This window comes from Diceros bicornis, chromosome 4 (assembly GCF_020826845.1).
Source record: "Diceros bicornis minor isolate mBicDic1 chromosome 4, mDicBic1.mat.cur, whole genome shotgun sequence".
Classification (NCBI taxonomy): Eukaryota; Metazoa; Chordata; class Mammalia; order Perissodactyla; family Rhinocerotidae; genus Diceros; species Diceros bicornis.
In genome coordinates, this window is record NC_080743.1 from 98,496,476 (window position 1) to 98,518,704 (window position 22,229).

Sequence of the window (22,229 nt, forward strand, 5' to 3'; positions counted from 1 at the left end):
AAAAGTTACCCAGCTGGTAAGAGCTGGAGCTGTGGCTTCAAGCCAGGCTTTTAGCTACCACACAATGCACTTAACTTCTCTGTGATGCTGCGGTATGGGGATAGGGTGGACCAGGGTACACGTGTTTGTCTTCACCCCAGCCTTGGGGGAGAACAGCTGGTGTGCCAGGGCCGAGACTGCTGTTGTAGTGTGACTAGCTGTGGTTGGGGGAGGAAGCATGTCGCTGGGTGGTCCCTCAGAGGTCCTGTGGGCAATGAGTGGGTATGCCCATGTCATTTACTTCTCCTTCCTACTTCCCACTTTCTTTCTAGTCTGGGTAACTGTCAATGCCATCTCTGTGGAAACCCCAACGGGTGTTCTTCGGGCTGCCCGGGGAAAGAGTGTTACCCTTCCGTGCACCTACCTCACTTCTGCCACTGACCGAGATGGGTTTATCCAATGGGACAAGCTTCTAAGGACTCATACGGTAAGGATCCTTAAAAAGTTGGGGGCATCATGGGAATGAGTATGACGTGACCATGACCTCTTGGAAGACAAGCACTACAAAATCTTTCAGTAAATGGCAGATAGGATAAACATGAGTTCCCAGGCTGGGCTGGGTGAGCAGGGAGTAGTGAATGCTGGACCCAGGCAGGGCCATATTATGTCACATTTATTTTGAAAAAGTCACCTTCCCTAAAATGTCTTTCTGTTGACCAATCTCAAATGACCTAAATTGTATTGTTTGAGTCAGTCATTCCTTTTGATTAGCATAGAGCTCTCCTTCTGGCCAAATTTTATTTTATAGTGTATTTTATTATAATTTATTTTAATACATTTAAGAAGAGTATATGTGGTGAGAGATACTGGTGTGGCCAAACTCTTTTTCTCACCTTTTTCTGATAAACTTATATAAGATAAACTGCCCTGGGAATACCCTCCATTTATTTACCTTGATGTAATCTTATTCTTAAAATTCCTTACCATATTTAAGTGCTCCATAAATACTTAATACAATACATTTTAGTATACAGTACATATTATGAGTATGTATGTTTACATATACTGCATACACACTGTTCTACACTTGGTTTTTTTTCTCTTAACAATACATGTCATGGAGCTCTTTCCATATGTCAGTACCTTTACATCTATCTCATTCTCTTTTGAACATTTGCACCAAGTATTCCATTTTATGAATGTACCATATGTACCAATGAGGGACATTTGGTTTGTTTCCTATATCTGGCTGCTACAAATAATGCTGCAATAAATATCTTTATATGCATGTCTCCGGGTATATGTGTATGTATATATTTATATATAAAGTATATATAGATGATAAATTATTAAAAATGGAACTTCTGGGTCAAAGGATATGTGAATTTAAAATTTTTATAAATAATGTCAAATTGCTCTCATTAGATGTCACGCCAGTCTTCACTTTCACCAACCACAGTGAGGGTACCTATGTCTCCAACACAGAGTATTCTCAAACTGTTTGATACTTGCCAATTTGAAAAGTGAAAAAAGAATTTCATGATTGATCAAATTCACATTTCTTTAATTATAAGAAGTGGAGCATCTGTGCATAAGTTTAAAAGTAAGGTCTACTTGTCAAATGCAAGCGTGCCAGGCAGAGGTGAGTGTTAGCTCCCTGGACAGAGTGAAATCATTTAGTTTTTCCTGGACAGAAAAGATGGGGTGGCCCAGGACAGCCAAGTCCTAGCACAGCAGGACCGATGGGGAAGGAGAGTAACTTGCGGCCTGACGCACCCAGTTGTTTGTTGCCCAAGAGACCCTGCTGGGCCACGGGCCCACATCCTGTCCATTCCCAGAATCCCAGGGTAAAACCCAGAGAGGGAAACTGCTGCCTTTAGCTTGCAGAAACTGAAGGACATCTTTCACTCTCACATGTTTGCAGCAAACCAGATGTCAGGTCACTGCCAGGCCCTTTTCTAAGTGCTGAGGTCACTATGGAAGTTCTTCTGTTGACTGATGGACCCCTCACTTTCAAAAGGATTTGAGGCAATCCCCTTGGGAGCAAGCAAGGGTACAGAGAAAGGGGTTAGATCTGTGCCCTCACAGAGATTATTGTGACAGGTCCTAGCGAGGGGAGTGGCCCGGAGGAGATTCAGGATGGAATAGGGAGGATAGCTGGGGTTGGGAGGAGGGTTGGAGCAAGAGGAGTCCCAGGCAGAGCCAGCGGGTCAGAAAAGAGCTGAGCTGAGAAAGACCAGCATCCTTGGACTGGTCCACAGGCCAAGACACCTCCTCACCTCCCAGCTGGTGGCTCCTCCCCTTCTCAGCAAAGCTCCCTGAGAGTTATCGGCCCCTCCCAGGGCTGTCGCATGTGATTGGGCAGATTATGCTCTGCACAAGGGTGCCCAGGGGGCCTGCACTCCGCTAGCCAACTCATGTGCCCTGGCACAGGCTGTGTCTGTCCAAAAACTACAGCCCCTTTTTCTAATTTGCACAAAGGGCACATGCAGACATCAGACCTGGCACTACGTCTCACACTCTCTTCTCTACCCAGCACGGTCTGCCTTCCGCCCCTCACACTCCACTGAGATCACCAGCAACTTCTCTTTTGCTAAATTCATTGTGCTCACTCAGTCCTCATCTTATGTCTTCTGTCAATAGCATTTCCCACTATCAACCACTTTCCCATCTTGGACTCTTCCTCCCTTGGCTTTCTGGCAGTCTCGTCTTGGCTTTTCCTCCTAGCTCTCTAACCACTCCTTGACCTTCCCGAATGAAGTAACTTGAGGACCTGCCATTTCTCTCCTCATTTACCTGGAGTGGCTTCATCTAGCTCATGGCTTAGTTAACATCTGCATGTCATTGACTCCCAAACCTTCATCCTCGGTTGCACTTAGCTGTCCAGCTCCTACTGAACCCCTCCACCTGGGTGTCCCATTGACACTTCAGGCTTACCACACGTAAAACATTCTTTCTAGGTGATTCCTCTCTTGGAAATGACATCACCATTAACCCAAATACCCAGGCCAACACTCTCTCACCCTTGAGGTCTGCCCCTCCTGACCTCTGTACGTTGAATTCATCTCCAAGTCCCACTGCTTCTAACTCCTTCATACTCCTCAAATTCACTCCATTCTTTCTATCTGCATTGCCACAGTCTTAGCCGAAGACCCATCATTTTTCACCTGAATTGCCAAACTGATTTCTTAACTAGTTCTCCTCTTTCTAATTCATTTCTCGCCCTGTGTTGAGAGATAACTTCCTAAAATATATGGCTCTCTAGTGCTTTCAGGATAAAATGCAAACTATTTAGTCCCATACACACAGTGTCTGCGATCTGGCAATATAGACTCTCCAGAGCTCGGGCTCTGAAGCGAGATGCCCAGTTGGAATCCCAGCCCTGCCATCTAGTTAACTTCTGAACTTGAGCAAGGTACTTAACCTCCTGGTGCCTTGGTTCTTCATGTGTCAAATGGTGTTTTCATAATAACTACACCATGGCGATGTTGTGAGGATTAAGCGAGATAATACAAACAAAGTGCTTAGAATAGTGCCTGGCACATAGCACATACTCGGGAAATAGCAGCTGTGATCTTTATTGCTACCCGCCCAAGCTCACCTTTCACATCCCTCACTCACACACTCACCTCCATTCATGCTGAACCACTTGGGGTTGACATGTTGCTTCCCAATTCTGGCTCTTTCCCCGTTGTTCTCCCTTTGCTTGAAATGCCAAACACATTTATCCTACTCCAACACTCACCACCACTATCCCCCCAGCCCTTTGCCTGGCTGATTCTTATTTGTCCCTCAGAATTCAAGGCACTGGCTTCTGGGAACTCTTCTAGGAAGCCTCCATGACTTCCTAGTGTAGAAGTAACACTTCTCTTCTGGGGTCTCATAGCTAATCATAAGATGCTGTCATGTTGGGTTGCTTGTCACCCTCATTACTCTTTGAGGGAGAAATCGTGAGTAATTCATCCTTGAATGTCAGAACCTTGTGGATGCTCAGTAATAATAATGGCTAGCATTCATAGAAAACTTACCATGTTGGGCAAGGCTGTAACTGCTTTGCATATATTATCGACTTTAATCCTCACAAAATCCTGTGAGATAGGCATTATTACTATTTTATCTATCTTGTAGAAGAGGATACAAAGTCACAGAGAGGTCAAGCATTTTGCTCAAGGTCATACAACTAGTAAGTGGCAGAATTGGGATTTTAATTGAGGCTGGCTTGAAAGTAGTGATGTTAGCCAGTACCATGTTCTGTTTGATAAATGATGAGTATATCAATGAATGAATAAATTCCAAAGGCAAGAGTGAAGAAAATAGAGTGGGCTTGGAAACCAAGGGTGGCTGCCTAGCACAATACCTGGCACACAGTAGGTTCTCAATAAATATTTGTTGACTGACTGAGAGAGAATAGACGATGGACTGAAATGGAATGGGTAAGAGAGGTGCCAGAGGCTACAAAGGTGAGTGTTGGGATCTGAGAATGCCGATTTATCCACATGTGCTCCTGTGCAGGAACTGCCTACCTGCCCCAGTCTTTCAATGTTTTCATTAAAAAAATATATACATGATAGGGGCCGGCCCGGTGGCACAAGTGGTTAACTGTGTGCGCTCTGCTGCGGCGGCCCGGGGTTCGCTGGTTCAGATCCCGGGCGTGCACCAACGCACTGCTTGGCAAGCCATGCTGTGGCGGCGTCCCATATAAAGTGGAGGACGATGGGCACGGATGTTAGCCCAGGGCCAGTGTCCCTCAGCGAAAAAAGAGGAGGATTGGCAGCTGTTAGCACAGGGCTGATCTCCTCACAAATGAAAAAAAAGAGAAAAAAAAATATATATATATACGTGATAAAAGGAGTCCATAAATGGGCACCACATATTAGAGCTGTTTGTTCTGAGGGGCTGGTGTATCAGTACATCTGGGCCTGCGAATGGTGGATGACGGTAGTCAGGACAGGCTGGAAGCACCGTGTCAGGGCCTTAAGATGAAGACCAAGTGGTATTTCTTCTTCATTCCAGGAAAGGGTGCTCATTTGGAAGTTTTTGACCAAAACCTACATCTATGGCGAGCTTTATGAGAACCGTGTCAATGTATCGGGCAACGCTGAGCGGTCAGACGCCTCCATCACCATTAATCAGCTGACCATGGACGACAATGGCACGTACGAGTGCTCAGTCTCTCTGCTGTCAGACCTGGCTGGCACTTCCAAGTCCCGTGTCCGCCTCTTGGTCCTCGGTGAGTGTCTCCATCTCCTTCCTGGGGTGGTAGGAAGGGGGTGGGCAGGGAGGGGGTGCAAGGAGGAGAAGTGCCCTGGTGGCATGATAAAGCTGAGGCAGCAATGCCTGCCAAGGGGCTAAGACTCCTCGCCTCACCCAGTCTGTCTCAGGCAGCGGGTGCTGCTCCTCCCTCTGGAGCTGAAGACTGTGCTGAGTTCTCCAAGAAGGGCAGACAGTTCCCCAAGGCAGAGGAGAAGGCCAATTTGGGATAGTCCCTGGGGGTGAGCCTTGGGGATTCTGTCCATACTCTATCTAGTGTTCTTTCCCCCACACCAACTCTTCTCTTTTTCACGTCAAACTTATTAAAGGGAAGCAAAAGGGACATCCTGGGCCTATTGTAAAGACTGTCACAGTGCCTCACTTTGATGCTGAGGGCCACATCATGACTCTCTGACAGGTAGTGCATCGTTCCCTGTCATCAATTCAGTGAATCAGTAGAAGCCCTTCACGTCACCGTCTCCCACCCCTGGGCCCCAACGACACACCATTGATGAGGGTCTACTGCCTTTCAAATATGTCCCAAGATGACATTCTTTTCATACCAATAACTTCTGATTGGAGTTTATAGTTTTGGAAGGATCTAGACAATCATCTGCTTTAGTATCCTCACTTTATAGATGAGGCCCAGAGCAAGTAGGCGCCTAACTCAGACGGTTCCTGGAAGCACTTTAGTGAGCACCTACTTTATGTCCAGTACAGGAAATGGCCACCCTGGGAGGGAGCAGCACTTTAAAGAAAATTGATGGATCGTTTTTCCTTTATTTTTTTTCCCTTTACATTACTTCGTGGGATTTTATTTTTAATTGCATAAGGTGGCTGCCTGGCTTTTTGAAGCATCCTACGGAGTCAAACAAGACGGCCCTGAATAAGGAATGACTGACTGTCTCCTCCTTCCACTCCACTGCTGACAAGGCACTCAATGGGAGCACAGTGTACATTCCTGCACACCTCTCTCCATGTCCTTACACACGCGCGCACGCACACATGCACATGTGCACGCACATTTTCTTTTTCTTTCTTTCCTTTTCTTTAAAGAAAAGAGATCAAAAATTTAAAAAAATTTTAAAAAAAAGAATTCTCTGTTAATTTTGGCCCGCCAGTGGCTTAGCGGTTAAGTGCGCGTGCTCTGCTACTGGTGGCCCGGGTTCGGATCCTGGGCGTGCACCGATGCACCGCTTCTCTGGCCATGCTGGCAATAGATGTTAGCTCAGAGCCGATCTTCCTCAGCAAAAAAAAGAGGAGGATTAGCATGGATGTTAGCTCAGGGCTGATCTTCCTCACACACACACACACAAAAAAAAAGAAAAAGAAAAGAGATCATATTATAAAGATCACTCTGGAACTTCCTTTTTCTTAACAATGTTTTAAGCACATTTCTCCAGATCAATACATACAGATCTACCTATTAACACCATACATTCCATCACGCGATGTACTATGATTTACTCAAGTGTTCCATATTGATGGACATTCAGGCTGTTTCCATATTTTTGTATGAACAATACTACTATATATATAAACACACACACACATTCTTTCACTGTGTTGTTTTTGTTTTCTATTGGATAGATTCTTAAAAGTAGGATTTCTAGGTCAAAGACTATGCCTTCATCAAATGTTAATCCATACTGGCAAATTACTTTCCCAAATGCAACTTATACTGCCATGAGCATTACATGACCATGCCTGTTTTCCCACATCCTCACTAGTACAGAATGTTATCAATCTTTTTAACCTCTGTAAGGTTTGTTAATTTGCCAGGTGAAAAAAATTCAATGCAGTCTAAAAAAATTTTAATCGAATATCCAATAGGCTTCACCCCCTTCCCCAGCTTGGGCTGACCCCCTAAAGCTTGGGGCCCAGTGGCAGGGAATGAGGGCTTGGGTCTGTTTCCACACTCTCCTTAGCCTGCCTCCTCCTACATGGGTTTCTGGCTCCTCCGACGTGGTGGCCGAGTTAAAGGGGAAAGGCAAGGGCTGCTCCCCCGCCAGGCCTTGTGCAGCCCCCTCCTGGCTGTCAACTCATCCTCCCCACAGCAGACATGCCACGACTGCTTCTTCTGTGGGGGCATTAGGAGGTTCTTCAGACCCCCAGGGACTCCCACCTGACACAAGTAGCATGTGCACCTGCTGGCTGGACTCTCACATCCTCCAGCCTTTTCCACCCCACCTCTTCTTATGGCCACTCGCACCTTCTCTCCAACGTCCACCTGGGCTCCCCTTGGCCCATCAAATAGCTCCCTGGGACAGAGTCCCTCAGTGTGACATGAATCAGCCCTGATCCTTACCCCTGCTAAACCCTGAGCAGGGGAGGGCAGACCCCTCTCGCTGCTGCACTCTCTCCTCACCCTGCCATTGCAGCCTGCTCCAGCCAGCTTCAATGGGCAAGGGGCAGCAGCCAGAGTCTGCCCTCGGGTGGGTCCCCAGATACCCAGGGACACCTGTAAAGCCCTTCCATCATCACACTCCAGGAACGGCACTGTGAGAACTTACAGGTTCCCATTACCCAGCAGGCCTCAGGGAGAGAGAGACGCCAGCTCCCAATGGGAGACAGCACCAATCTCCATGAGGGACTCTTTCGGTGCCTCCTTGGCTTGGCCCGAGATGGGGGCAGATACCTCCCCCCCTTCCCCCAAGAGAAGGAGGGGAAATGGATCCCTATTCCTGAGAGTTCTCTTCAAAGAAATCTCTTCGCTACTGATTCACTAGCCTTCTCTTCTCTGGGCTGGCAGAGGGTAACTGATAACCAGAGGATTTGCTCTTGGGACGGCTGCTGGGATGTTTCTCGTGCCTCTCCTTAGTGTCGAAGACACTTACCATCCTGGGTCCTCAACCTAGAGTTTTTAGTGGAAATTCTGAGACACGGGAAAAGCCCCATTCTGTATCCTGTTGATGTTTTCTGTCATGAATTTGGGGTCTCTTGTCTCTCACCACCACCTTGGGGGTTATAAAAAATGAACTTAATGTTCTTATATCTGTAAGTCTTATTTTTTACTCTTAGACCTTTATTTCATCTGGAGTTTATTTTTGTACGTAGGATGCTAGGAGTCTAACTTTGTTTTCTTCCAAATGGATAGCCAGTTACAGCAGCATCATTTATTGTACCAAAGAAACAATTATTTTCCCACTGGAATGCCAACCTTGTCACATATTAAGTTCTTACCTACACATGGCTGGTTTTTTACTCCTTATTTTGTTCATTTTCCTTTGGATTATTCCTAAGCTGATATCATATGGTTTGGATAACAGTATGTTTATAGTCAGTGTTGATATCTTTTTTTAGTTAGAGTTATCAGTGTGTTATCAGTTGGCTTTTAATATCCGGCACCGTGTAATATCTTCTCTTACTAAACTCTTCCAAAAAATCTTGTCAATTTTTACACATTTATTCTTCCATGTTGATTTTTAAATCACTTTGCTTAGTTAAAAAAAAAAGCTGACTGCAATTATATTCGATTTGCATATTAATTTGCAAAGGAATGACATTTAAAAAATATTAAGTCCTCTCATCTAAGAAGATGATATATCAGATTTTAGAACCTTCAATAACAAGGAATCTTTAATGATAGACTTCCAGGCCTCCTGTGGACACATGAGGAGCGTTGGTGTCTATTTGGTCGTGTAGAAGGAGACAGGGAATCCCCTTCACAATGCTGCACCCATCCCAGGTAGCCAAATATTCGCGCTCTCTGCAGTCTCCTGCTCTGCAAACCGAGGAGATCTGTCTTAAATAGAGAGAAAACTACCATCCACTTGCATAACCTTTGCCTGTGTGAGAGTTATTACAGATAACACCAAATTCTTAATCATAAAAGCTCCCATTTATTGAGGACCTACTATGTGCCAGACATCTCATTAAGTGCTTTACAGATACAATCTCATTCAGTCTTTGCAATCCATCTGTGAAAGTGGGTGTTAACACTCATGTTTAATAGAAGGGAACACTGAGAGGTTAAATGACCACTAGAAAGCCTTCAAGCGTCGATGGAAACAGGGCCGCCCGGATCCAAAGCCCTTTACCGCTCCACTGCTCCACATGTGAGCGTGCCATTCCCAGCCAACAAGCAGTCCGGTTCGGATGGTCCCCAAACTCTCTGGGTTGACTTAAACTTTTCATGTCCCCTCTCTTTCACTCTAGAGCAGACATGAGCTTGCCAGGTATGCTTTATCTCACCATGGTGTTAACACGTGTTTTGCCTTCCCTGCCCCCATGCCAATGAAAGAAGGTTGAAGGGGCAGAGCCGTGCCAGCCCTGGATGTGCCCATTTGCCCTCCTTTGTCCCCAGAACCCCCACATCTTGGGCACCTCACTCACTGAATAACTGAGATTCTATAACCGTTCTTCCATACTGAGGCCTTTGCTTAGGGTCTGGGAGACTGCAGCCACGCTGGCCTATGAGAGCTTGGACGGTTGTTGCCAGGTTTTCACGGGGAACTCTGATGGTCTTAGTGCTACAGAACATTTCCACCCCTGTCATCTCATGCACAAGGCCGTCACCGTCGCACTTGATCCTCTTCTAGCACTGTTACAGCTGTGTTTTAGTTGCCCCAGCCTCTAGGTGGAGTGCCGTGCTGTGGTGTTCTCCCCGGCTCCATTGAGTCAGGGGGCCTGCCTGCCTGCCGAGGGCTCCTTAGTCAAGACCTCTAATGCCCGGAAGGATGGTAGAATGAGCCTATTTCTGCTCTGCTCTCCGTTCCCGCCACAGTAATCTTAGTCCAAACACAAATAAACAAATGCTGTGTTTGGTGACAACTTGCCTCTTTAAAAGTACTAATTAAAGAAAAAAACAAGAAACTAAAAAACAAAAACATTCACCCATATCACCAGGTTTTCTATTTCTCCACCTTTCTTCCGGCGCCCATCTACATCAGGTATTTATGTACATGACTGAGTTTGCCATCCAGCAAGTTGGCACTTTTCTCTTTTCATTCCACATCACACAACACTTCCTGCTGCCTTAGCACTTACTGCTCTTTACGCTCCATGCCACTCCAACCAGTGGAGGCAGAGTCCCTTGGCCCCGGACTGGACTCTCAGGCTGTTTCCAATTAAAGCTATTATAAATGAGGTTGCAACAAATTGTTTTGTGTGCGTAGCACTTAATTTTTATTCCCATTAGGTCCTTGGAGAGATATTACCAAGCCAAGAGAATGAGCATTTTTATCTCGTTTCTCTGCTGCTCTTCTTCTCCCTACCATTGCCCTGGTTGCCTCCACCCCCCCCCCACCCCGCCATCCCCCCACCGCCCGCCAAGTCCCTCTCTTCTCCCCACTGGTCCTTCTCTGGCTAATTCTATCTCCTTCTGGCTTCCCTGAAGTAGCTCCCATTTTCTTCTGGCAACAAGCTGGTTGGGGGGAAGGCAGCGGATTCCGCTGTGAATGTGAATGTGAATGTCGGATTCCCTCCTCCCTTCTCAGGGCCAGCTGCATTTTAAGAGAGGAACTAGTTAACTCCAAGGGCAAAGGATGCACATTTAATCTGAGATTATGGAACCAATTTTTTGCTTAGAGAGAGGAAGGGAAGGGGAGAGAGAGAGATCATTTTGTACTATATGTTAACATTTCCAGTAAAAATCTTAAAAAAAAAGTTTTCTTTCCAAGCGGCTTTGGTGCTAGGCTATCTTTAGGCAGAGGGCTTTAATTACACAGGGCCGCCCACTCGGGCTGGGCGACCTCACAGCAAACTGAGGCGAGCAGGGAGCTCGCGGACAGAGGCGGAGCATGCGCCCTCTTGGTCACCCCGAGGAAGCGCCTGGCCCTGGGACCCCGGACCAGCGCTGCAGGCGGGATCGGCCGTCTCCCGGCCTCTGGCGCCCCCTGACGTCTGCGGCGGGAGTCGCGGGCTTTGGAGCCCTTAGTCCCCTGCTCCCTCCCCATCAGACCGCCCCCAATAAATATTCACGTAGCATCTGCTTTCTGTCTGGGAAGTTGGGCCAGCCAACCAAGAACCCGAGATCTGCCCCTGTCCCGCAGGTCGGCAACCCCCGTGATGGGTGGAGGGCCATTTGGACTCGAGCTGTCTGTCAAGGTCCTCGCCGGTTTGGGTGGTGGGGTTGAGGGGGAGCCTCAGGGAGCGTCTGGACGAGCGAGGTGAGGAACCTGACACATTCCTCCGCAAGGCTGGTCTGCTAGGGGTGGCTGGTCCCTTGTTTGCCGTGATCTCCACTGCCGCCTCCGGACTGAATTGAGGATTTGCTTTTAATCATTTTCCTTCAGCAAATGGCTAAGCACAGCTAGTCTTCGGATATGGTCAGCCTCCTTTTTATGCTTCTCCAGGTGCTCATTTGCCTCAGTCCCGACCCTCCTCTTTTTGGCTTGTGTCCCAAGAAGCCTGGTCACGGAGGGGCTCCACTACCCGTCCTACACGCTTAGGGTGACTGGGCGTTGACGCGAGACCTCTCGGGTGGGTTTGTATTGTAGGCCAGCGCTCCCATTGTGGAATAAATGCTGAGCGTCCTGGTGAGGGCGCACCGGGAACAGGGTCACCGGTTTTGTGGGGGGAGAGGGATGTTCCTGTGTCCCTGGAGAGCTCAGGGGACAAAGCTCGGCTCAGCAACCCCGACCTGGAGCCGTTCTGGTCGGAAGCAGAGGCAGAGTTCGCCCGCGCTTGTCCCCCAGGTCCCCTCTCCCTCCCCAGGCTGCTTCAGTCGCAGAGCCTCAGCCAGGACACCTGAGGCCTGTCCTTGAACCTTGAGCCTCTTAGGTCTAGGGACTGTCCAACTGGGGGTGGCAGTTGGGAGAAGGCCTCTAATTTGCCCCTTGCTCACCCCACACCTGGCTGCTCCCACTAAAACAGGAGGGGATGTGGGGCACACGCACCAACAGCCTGCCTGTTGGGGAGCAGAAATACTGCAGGCTGCCGGCTAGAGGGGAGAGGTGTGCCTGGGTAGCTCCCCCACTCCCCCAGCAGCTCTGGGTGGTGCCAAGCAGAGACTGGAATATACTGTCCATGCTCAGTGACCACTCACCTGTGTGATCTGGGCTGTAAAGTGGGCAGCACTACTTATTGGGGCAAGCAAACCACCCAAGGGGCAGGTCAAGAAAGAAGCAGAGGGGACAGGCCTGCCACTGAGGGATTCCAGTAATAGCCCTCTGCACTGTGTGTCCTCCCCTTCCCACCCCCGAGGACACTGCCTGAAGTCTGAGGCATACTTTATGTTCCTTGCCTCAGAGCCTTTGCACACGCTCTTCCCTCTGCCTAGAGTGCCCTCACCTCTCTTTCTCTGACCACCACCGCCACCTCCACTATTGGCTTTGTTTACTCTCGCTCTTCCTTCAGGTCACAGCCCATGCTGTGATTGGGTCGGTGTCCCTTGTCATGCCTTCTCTGTCCCAGCAGCCTCGCCTTCTGCCTGGTCATAGTCCAATTACTTGTCTTTTGCCCCCACTGGACTCCTTGAACACAGGGACTCACTTACCATGTCATCCCAGTGCCCAGCAGTGTCAGGCATACAGCAGGCACCCAATAAAGTGTGTAGAATGGACCACTCCACACAGTGGTGTGTTAACAGGGCTGAGTGACAGGCATCGGCTTACGGTCTTCAGGAATTCTGGGAGATCAGGTTAGGACTGTGAGCTGAGGGGACCTGTTGGTAACTCCTTTCTGTGGGCTTCCCTTTCCTTATCTCTGCCCCTCTGTCCCCTCCCACCCCTTCGCTCCTCATTCTCCACCCAGCATGCAACTCTGCTGCAGCCTGGGGTCTCTCCTCTCACTCAGGCACCCGGGCAGTTGCATTTTATCAGCACAGCTCGGGAAGAGGGTAATGCGTAACCCAAGGGTAACATTCCAGAGACGTTAGAGTTGAAGGGCTTTAACGCAGGGGTAGGCGAACTATGACCAGACCAGCCGGTAGCCTGTCTTTGTATGGCCTGCGGGCTAGGAATGGCTTTTACGTTTCTAAAGGTTATTAAAAAGAAGCAGCAGTGACAAGAGACCATAACATGGCCTGCAAAGGCTAAAATATTACCACGTGGCCCTTTGCAGAAAAAGTTTGTTGTCCTCTCATTTTATATGTGGGAACACTAAGGGGCTGAAGGATTTACCTAAAATGGCACAGACGAGTCAGTGTCAGAGGGAACTCCATGGGCTGGTGGAGCGAGCACTGGATCTGGAGTCAGAAGACCTGGGTTCTGCTCTCAGCTCAGCCGGGCCCCCTATCAAGTCCCCTCTCTGGGCCTCAGGATCTCCATCTTTATGGTGGTGATAACTCTAAATGCTGCCTCTCTGTGATGGTGACAGGCCGTTGAGGATATATTGATCTTATAACATTACTTCTCACCACTAGGCTATGGATTTCTCTGCCTGTGAACAAACAAGGCCGTATGTGTGTGTGTTTTGTGGGAAGTGGCTGTCCCCAAGCCCCACCTGATTCATGCCTTCTCTTTGGTCCCTCCCCTACACAGTGCCCCCCTCCATACCAGACTGCGGCATTGAGGGAGAGACCGTGATTGGGAACGACATCCAGCTGACCTGCCAATCAAAGGAGGGCTCTCCGGCCCCTCAGTACAGCTGGAAGAGCTACAGCGTCCTGAACCAGGAGCAGCCAGCCCTAGCAGGTAAGGGTCAGCGGGAAGGTGGGCCCCATATCAAGGGCAGCCAAGGGAGACCTTGGGCTGATCATCAGGTCCCCTGAAGGCTCCCCATCCCCCACCCTGCAGTGGCACTGGGATATCTTGGATCATCTCTCTAAGCACCACTGTCTCATAATAATACCCACCTCATAGGTGGTTGCGGGAAGTAGACGTTATTCATTAAAACACTTAGTGGAAGCCCGCAGTGGAAAACTTGTTTTCTTTACTCCCCATGACTCAGTTCTCTTGAACGAGTGTGTGTGGATAACCACTCTGTGCAAAGCACTGGGGGGATTTTAATTTTGATTATGAGTATGTCCTGGAGTGCACATTTGAGGCCCCAAGTCGAAGGCTATGGCTCCGCCCAAGAGTGGGAATTTCCTGTTCCTGTTCCCTATCCAGGTGGGTCCATCTCAGACTCCACTGAACCCCACCTCCGCAAACACGCCCCCCTTTACGGCCACACTAACTCCATGGACCAGGTTTGCAGGAAGGGTCCCACATTCTCAGGGAAGAGGATGGCACTTTCAGCTATGGTGGCCAGGAGACCAGTTTTGTCCTGGGCAACTTGGTATTTGACCTTTTGGTCAGGAAACAAACTGAAAAAAAAGGCTATATAAACATGCTGCTGTCATTGCCTTGGAGCCAACTGGAGTGCGAACACCCTGGTGGAATTCCTGGGCCCCAGTGCCCACCAGCTGCTCAGCCAGCTGCGCCCAGTGCTCCTGGAGCTCAAGAAAGACAAGGCCTGAAGGTGACTGTTGGTTTAACTCGTGGGAGCTCTTTCAGTCAGTGTGGGTGAGGAGGACGCGGGAGGTGAAGAGTGGAGTGGGCGGTGCAGACCGCCATTCTGAGAAGACTGGACAGGAGGGCAAGGGAAAAGCAGCCAGGTCTTGGGGAGCCCAGCCCGATGGATGCACAGATCGGGGTTTCGCTCAAACCAGGGTGAACTCTGTCACTCTGCCCTTCACTCATTTGATGGTAAAACAAGAACTTCTTAAAAGTAAAAAAAAAAAGGGGGGGATTAATAGAACCCACTTGATCTAATGTAAAACAGATGTCATGTTGAATTCAACAAGCTTCCAGTTTTGTTGACATATTTCTGGCTGGCAAATTTTATTGAGCATATCTGGAATTTCTGTGCAAACCATCTGGCAGCCCTCCTCTGGCTCTGGGGCCTCCCCCCTCTGGCCTGTGAAGAACCCGATGACTCCAGCAATGGTCACCAAGGTCTGCCATGGACACTGGTCTGACCTTCCTTCCTGTAAAGTGTGTGCAGGGGGCCCAAAGCTGAAGGTTACAAGGTGGTGAACGCTACAGTAGTTTATACCCAGTGGTCTTGTAACCAGAGGATGCATAAGGGGGTCAAAGCAGGGGGCATGTGAGCTGGCAGTACAGTATGCTGCCTAAGAGCACAGCATGGGCTTGAATCCTGGCTCTGCCAGTTGTTAGCTGTGACCTCGGCAAGTTACTTAGCCTCTCTGTGCCTCTCTGTACAATGGGCATAAAACTAGTATTTACTTCATAGGATTGTTGTGAAGATCAACTAAAAGTACATGTCAAGGACTGAGACCCGTGCCTGGTAGACAGTGAGCACTCAGTTAGCATTGGCTATTATTGGTTGTTACGTGAACTGGATCCTTAAGGATAAGCGGGGGGGGGCTGGAGAATGCAGGAATGGTGAGTAGCTGGGGAGCCCCTGCGCAGAAGGACGGGCGATGCGGCTGGAAGAACAGCGGTGCTGAGACCGTGAAGAGCCTGTGCCTCGGGTGGGAGGCTGGCCTTTGCCCTGTGGGCCACGGGCCTTCAGAGGAGCACTGCGAATGGGCGCCCACTTACAGCCCGCCCGCCTCCGCCAGGCAAGACTCCTCGGGTTGTCGGAGGCCCAAACTTAGTTTTCCAGTGAGGAGAAACCTGAGGACGTGAAAGGAAGTTAAAGGAGATTCGCTCACTTGCGCTGGAAAAGCTTTACCCGTAACCTCACATTTGCTCCAAGTCTGACTCGGGATCTGGGAGTGACAGGAGGGAGTGTGGTTAGTGTGATAACCACACAAGCTTGCACCGGACGGCGTGGTAGGGTGAGTGGTTCTCAAAGCCTTTGGTCCCCATCCTGCCTCATGGCGCCCTGGAGAGTCTATCACATCTTCTTCCCCTGGGGGTCAGTCCAAATCCATTTCTCACCTTTAAAACATTTCAGTCCACAGTGGACAATTTGGAGAGCGGGATTCCTCTGCCCTCTTACATCTGAAGACAGAATTTCCCACATTAGAGATTGCTTCCTTTGACTTAGCAATCGGTGGAAGCAAGCCATCAGTGAAAAGAACAGGGAATCTGGAGTCAGCACACCAGGGCTGAGTCCTCACTTCTCCACTTAGCAGCTGTAAGTCACTCACAGCCTCTCTGACTCTTAGTATCTTCATCTGAAAAACTGGGATGATCATTATACCACCTTCCCCGAGGTCTGTGAGGAGGATAAGAGGAGATCCCACCTGTGACAGCTCTGAACATCCTTTTAAGCCTTGTCCCAGTCAGCAGAGCTTCGTGCACTGAGGGAGTAGGAACTTGGGTATCAAGGAAGGAGGGAGGGCCTGGAACACTTTAGGGGAGGAGCTTCTGACTGGTGGGCATGGGCCCTGCTCCCAGCAGCCAGGAAGGATCTCAAAGGCCAGAGGTAGCAGCTCGAGCTTATTGTTGGGGAAGGGAGTGGCAGCAGGCAAGTTAAAACTTGTCAGCTTGACTCAGTGCCTCTAGGGGACCAGAGCTTCTCGGGAGGGAGATCTCCCTGCAGGAGCAGAGGGAGAATGGGAGCCAACTGTCCTGTGCATTTCCCTTCTTGACCACAAGGTGTTGCCACTGCAGCAGAAACATTAGTTCTAGGTGGATTTCAGGAACTATAAGGTCCTTTCCAAGAAAAGTGGCTTGGAGTCCCAACTCAGAATCAAAGCAGGTCTTGTGGCGCTGGATAGGCACTGGTTAATCTCAGAGCAGCTTCTGATGTCCTCTGTTTGCTTCGAGGAACTGGGGGAGGATAGTGCTAATTCTGGACTAGGAAGCCCCATGTTCCTCTGCCGTAAGCAAGGCCCGGCGCCCACAGCTGGGCTCCCATCACGGAGAAGGTCCTGGAGGAGGCAGCCCTTGATCTGCCTGCAGGGTGCGCTGTACACCGGGCACACACTGAGTTGCACACTCTACAGTGGGGTAATCTGATAAGGGCCACACACCCCTGAGTATGTCCAGGGTCACAGAGCATTTCCCAAAGTGTGTTCCTTCAAGATGCCTCTTAAAAATAAAAAAATCCAATTAGTTTGGAAAATGAGACCATTAATGCCATAACCACTGTTAGAGACGCCCCGTGCTCATTAGCATATTAGAAGCTCTCGGAGTTCTATCCTTAAAAAGCTTATTTAACCCTAACTCAGTGATTTCTAACCTTGTTCTGTTCATGGACCCCTTTCTCAGTACCATATATTAATACCACATGTAAGCAGTATTCCAGAAAAGACACTGCGGTATGGAATTCTAGGCTAGAAGGGGCAGCATTTCATAGAGGATGAGCACCCCGAGCCCAGTGCCCTGGTTTCAGGGGAAGAACCTGAGGAAAGCACGTGTGAACAGATTGGAAGAAAATAACCCCAAATCACCAGCTGTTATTTCTAGCTGGTGAGATTATGGGTGATTTCTATTTTATTCTCTGTTCTTTATAGAGGCCTTCCCTGACCCTTCGGGTGAGACTGAATGCCCTTGCTCTACACTCACAGGGCACTTCCACTGTGAACTCGAGTCACCCTTGTAACGGCCACTGCTTCTGTCTTCCCTGGTAGCTGGGGACGCCGAGAGGGCAGGGACCCTCTTCATCCTGGTTAGAGCCAATGTGATCAACATATAAAGATTGTCTGGATTGGATTTGATTGAAATAATAGTTTTATGTCATGTATAAATCTTTATAATGAGTATACATTGCTTTTATTATACAATTTTTTAAAAAAGAAAGTTGCCAACCACTCCAGGGAGTTTTGGACCTAAAAGAGGATTTTTGTTATGCTTTGTCATGTCTTAATTTTGTGACCTTGGGCAAGTCACTTGACTTCTCTAAGCCTCCAGTTACCTCTCTGACGTTGGAGATTGAAATATTTGTCCCAACTACCATACAAGACTGTTGGAAGAATCAGAGGACATCATGTTTGAGGAAGTGTACTGAGTAGCACGTCCAGACGAGGAGAATCCACACTGAGACACAGTCTTGCAAGAGAGTGGAGGTGGGGGCAGGAGGGCTGGACACAGAGGAACCAGCACCAGAGGAAGCTGGAGTGACTGCCAGGCCACATCTGTAACCCTGGGGCCATGGTAAGAAGCCTGGTCTTGTTGTTGAAGATTATGGGCCATTTCTGAAATGTCCACACAGGGCAGTGACTGGATCCTAGTAACCATTTAGAAGGCCTCCTCTGATGGAGTGTAACCACCTGGTGGCAGCAGGGACCATATGAGGCTGGCTCTGCAGCACATTAGAGGACAAAGGTCTCTAACTCTTCTCTCAAAATAGCAGTTATGACAAAGCATCTGTGAGGACAGGACATATAAATATGTCAAAGCATAAAGCTCCACTTTTCAAGGTGCAAAAATTCACAGGATCATAGATTTAGCAGGAAGGCTTCTCATGAGGACATTCGGACCATCCCTGAATTCAGGATCAGGCATCTTCACTCCTTTTCCAGATGAGGGAGCTATGGCTCAAAGAAGGTAACAACTTCAGTGGTGGAAGATGGAAGAGGAGAAGTCTAGACTGACAGCCTGCCTCCTCCCCACCCCACCCACCACGCACACACCCACACACACATACACAGTCACATAGGCACGACTCATGGCACAAAAATCCAGACATCAGAGTTCTTGATTTCTTAAGCTGTCTTCCTCATGAGTCCCAGCTAAGGGCTTCAGTTTCTGAAGATCATAAAAGCGGTTATAATGCTATGTCCTAGTTAGAAAGCATTGTCATGTAATACATAATATATATCACGTTGCCTGAGCGCATACTACATATGAGGAACTCTGTTGTGGGCTTATACTGATTAGCACCTCATTTTATGCTCACAACTATCCTGTGAGGCAGGCACCATTATTATTTCCATTTATAAATAAAGAAACTGAGGCTCAATGAAGCTAAGTTACTTGCCCAAAGTCACAAAATTAATAAGTGGCAGAACCAGGCTTCAAATTCAGGGAGGCTAACTGAATTCTAAGCACTTCAGAATTGTGCATCCTGCCCGGTTTAATCTTCCTACAGCCTGGGGTTGGATACTTTGTCCATATTACAGATGGGGCTGGGAGAAGTCCAGGGGCCATGCTGGCGCCTACCCAGGAATTCAGGCCTCCGAATCCCTAGCAGTTTTCACTCTACCGTTGAGACGTGCCCCATCTCCTCATCTGACTGTTTTCCTTCCCAATCACAGGACAGACCTTGTCTCTGAAGAACATCTCCACAGACATGTCGGGTTACTACATCTGTACCTCCAGCAATGAGATGGGATCGCAGTCCTGCAACATCACCCTGGCAGTCAGACCTCGTAAGAGCAGCTTGGAGGTGGAGGGAGGGAGGGAGGGAGAGAGCGGGGAGAGGGGGAGGGAGGAAAGGACAAAGGCCAGAAGATGACTGGCTGGGGTCAGTTGAGAGAGACCACCTTGGTGGTGAATTGAGCAGCCTCTTTAGGGTCCCCCACTGACAGGGTGACTGGGGTGACCTCAGCCAGACCACCTGTCCCAGGCTCCCCTTGCCTGGAGGCCAGTCCAACTCCCCTGGTTCTTTGGAAGTAGCGCCTAGGACCGGCTTCTGCAGACTGCCTCAGGCCGGCCTGCCCCTGGGACCACTCAGTGGGCTTGAGGGAAGTGCTCAGAGCCAGCTGCCACGGAGTCTGGATCCTATCCTTTTGAGGTGGACACTCCGACCAGCTCAGGGATAAGCTAGAGTAGGAGCTGGCGTGGCTGACAGCTGAGGACTTTTTCGGAGCCTGGGTAGCTCATGGAGTGTTGGGATGCAAAGCCATTGGCCCGCCTTTCCTCATCTATGCCTCCATCCTGAAGAGTATCCCCAGACCTATCTGGTCACATCCCTACAAGGCCCTGCCTTTCATGGAATGCTACCAGAAGCTGCCACCTGGGCCGGGAGAAGGCCTGCGGCAGCCCGGAGGCTGGGAGGGCCCCCACCACCACCGCACCATCCTGGCTGCTGCTTCCTCCTCCCCAGCCACGCTCACCCCGGAGCCTGGGCTCGTGTCAGGGGCTGCGGCTGGGGCTCGGGAGGTGCAGCTGCTGTGTCCCTTGCAGCCTCCATGAACGTGGCCCTGTACGGGGGCATCGCGGGGGGCGTGGCGGCGGCCCTCATCCTCATCGGCATCCTCGCCTACTGCTGCTGCTGCCGGGCCAAGGGCAAGGCCCAGGACGCCGAGGACAACAGGCCGTGAGTATGGGGACGTGCCGGCGGGTCTGAGCAGACGGGGAGACGCGCCCCAGCTCCGCACGGCCTCCTCCGCTCAGGGCGCCCGCGGGGGACGGCCCCGCGTCAGAGCTGAGGACAGAGCAGGGGTCCGCTCGGCTGGTACAGCCGCACTGCAGGCCCGGGACGGACTCCGGGCCGTGGGTCTCCGTCTCTGCTCTCAGGGGGCCGCCGGGGGGTGCCGGCGCTGAGTGCGGGGAGAGCCTCGGGCCAGCCTGTCCCCAGGGCCCTCAGCTCCGGAGGGGAACTGGCCTGCGCCAGCCGGCTGTCCTCTCTGAGCGCCCCCTTCAGCCTGGCGTCCCTCTGCAGCTTTCCCGGTGGGGGTGGCGGGGCCGATGGCTGCTCTTCCCCTGAGAAGCTGGGCCCAGCTCCCTGAGGCTGAAGGGGGGCAAACCTTCCGCTCTGTGCCCCCCGCCCGCAGGAATCGCGAGGCCTACCGGGAGCCGTCAGAGCAGATGGCCGAGCTCTCCAGGGGGCAGGACGCGGAGGACGACTACGAAGACCAGAGGAGCGACGGGCGCCAGTCCCCCGAGCGCGCTGACCCGTGACGGGCCTCCCCGTCCTCTCCGAGCCCGTTTCTGGCCCTCCGTCCCAGTCGCTGAAGGGATCCTCCGTCCCCGGTGCCGGCTGCCGGAGGACGTGGCGGGGCCTGGCTACGGGGATCTCGCGGTGACTGACCCCGCCGGCGGCCCTCGCCCGCGGAGTGACCCCCGCCCACCGCCGTGCCTCGCTCGGGGCGCGCCCTCCCGCGGGGCTGGCCGCGCTGAGCCCGGCGCACTCTTGCCGCGGACGCCCCGGAGGCAGTGCAGCCTGGGGAGGGCGCCCTGCTCACCTGCGCGCCCGCACCGGGGAGCCCGGGCAGAGGGTCTGCACGCAATCCGTTTTTGTTGAGTGAGTGAGAGAATCAACGAGCTCGTGGAGGACTCCCTATTACTTATCCAACTTAAGTGTGAACTCCTTGCTTCGGGACCCACGTGGCCTGGCCTCCAGATCCCTTTCCAGCTTCATCTCCCACAGCTTCCCTGTAGGTTCCAGAAGCTCGGGCGAGGGCTGCCTCTGGCTGCGCCGCACGGTCCCTCGTGGGGCCTTCGCTTCCTCTGTGCAGCTGGGAACGCCCAGGCGGCTCCCGTCTCTGCCGTCAACATCCTACCTGGCCCTTCCGGCCCCTCTCGAATCCCGGGGATTCCTGTAACCCGACCCTGATCTCGCACACTCAGGAACATCTCCGTCACTGTGGCCGCGCCGGTGGTGAGCCGCGTGGCGCGGCCGTCGAGCACACGTCTTCCCCCGTGTTCGAGTCTGAGCTCCTTGGGGTGGGGCCTGCGCCTCCTCCCCTGCCTTCCCGCGCTCCTGGCCGCAGCCCTCCCCCCCTCCTCCCCTCCTCGCCGGGGCTGAACCCTGCTTAATTTGGGAAACTGCTTGGATAGGTTAGCCAACCCCCCCCCCCGGGTCTCCCTGATATGATTGTAGACACAAAGATGACTCCCTCCCAAACCCATCTGCTAGTGTAGTGAGTTAAGGATGAGTTGATTTAAGTGAACACACACACGTGTGTGCACACTCGCAGGAGCTTGCTGGAGGCCCGTTCAGGATTCTCCCGCCATGGCGATTCCTCTGGCGGCCAGAGTAGCTGACATGCCCCTGCTTCCTGGTCCCTACCCCCTGCCCTGCCCAGCCGTCCTGGCCGGGCTGCTGGCTCTGCTCTGCTGTGGGTCGAGCTGCCCCTGCATGCCTCTCCCCCGTGGCTCCCTCGTCTCTTCCATTCTTAAGAGCTTGCTCAGGCAGTGTCATGGCCGCTTGGCACTTGTCGCCCGCCGGCTGGTCTCGCCCAAGTGCAGTTTATTAAATGAACATTTTTGTCTTTTCTGGATGATCAGAAAAGCAATTCTGTAAATCTATTGTCTGTGATTTTAAAAATATAT

At 50.9% G+C, this 22,229-nt stretch overlaps 1 protein-coding gene across 1 annotated transcript; it reads left to right on the plus strand.

Moving 5' to 3' along the window:
- The first annotated feature begins 217 nt into the window (after positions 1 to 217).
- On the plus strand, positions 218 to 21,731 carry GPA33 (glycoprotein A33). Its single transcript, XM_058536993.1, has 6 exons — positions 218 to 466; positions 4,993 to 5,209; positions 13,653 to 13,805; positions 19,268 to 19,381; positions 20,139 to 20,271; positions 20,729 to 21,731. Exons 1-6 carry the CDS (start codon positions 218 to 220, stop codon positions 20,853 to 20,855), a joined length of 993 nt encoding a protein of 330 aa, XP_058392976.1. The 3' UTR covers positions 20,856 to 21,731.
- Positions 21,732 to 22,229: the final 498 nt, after the last annotated feature.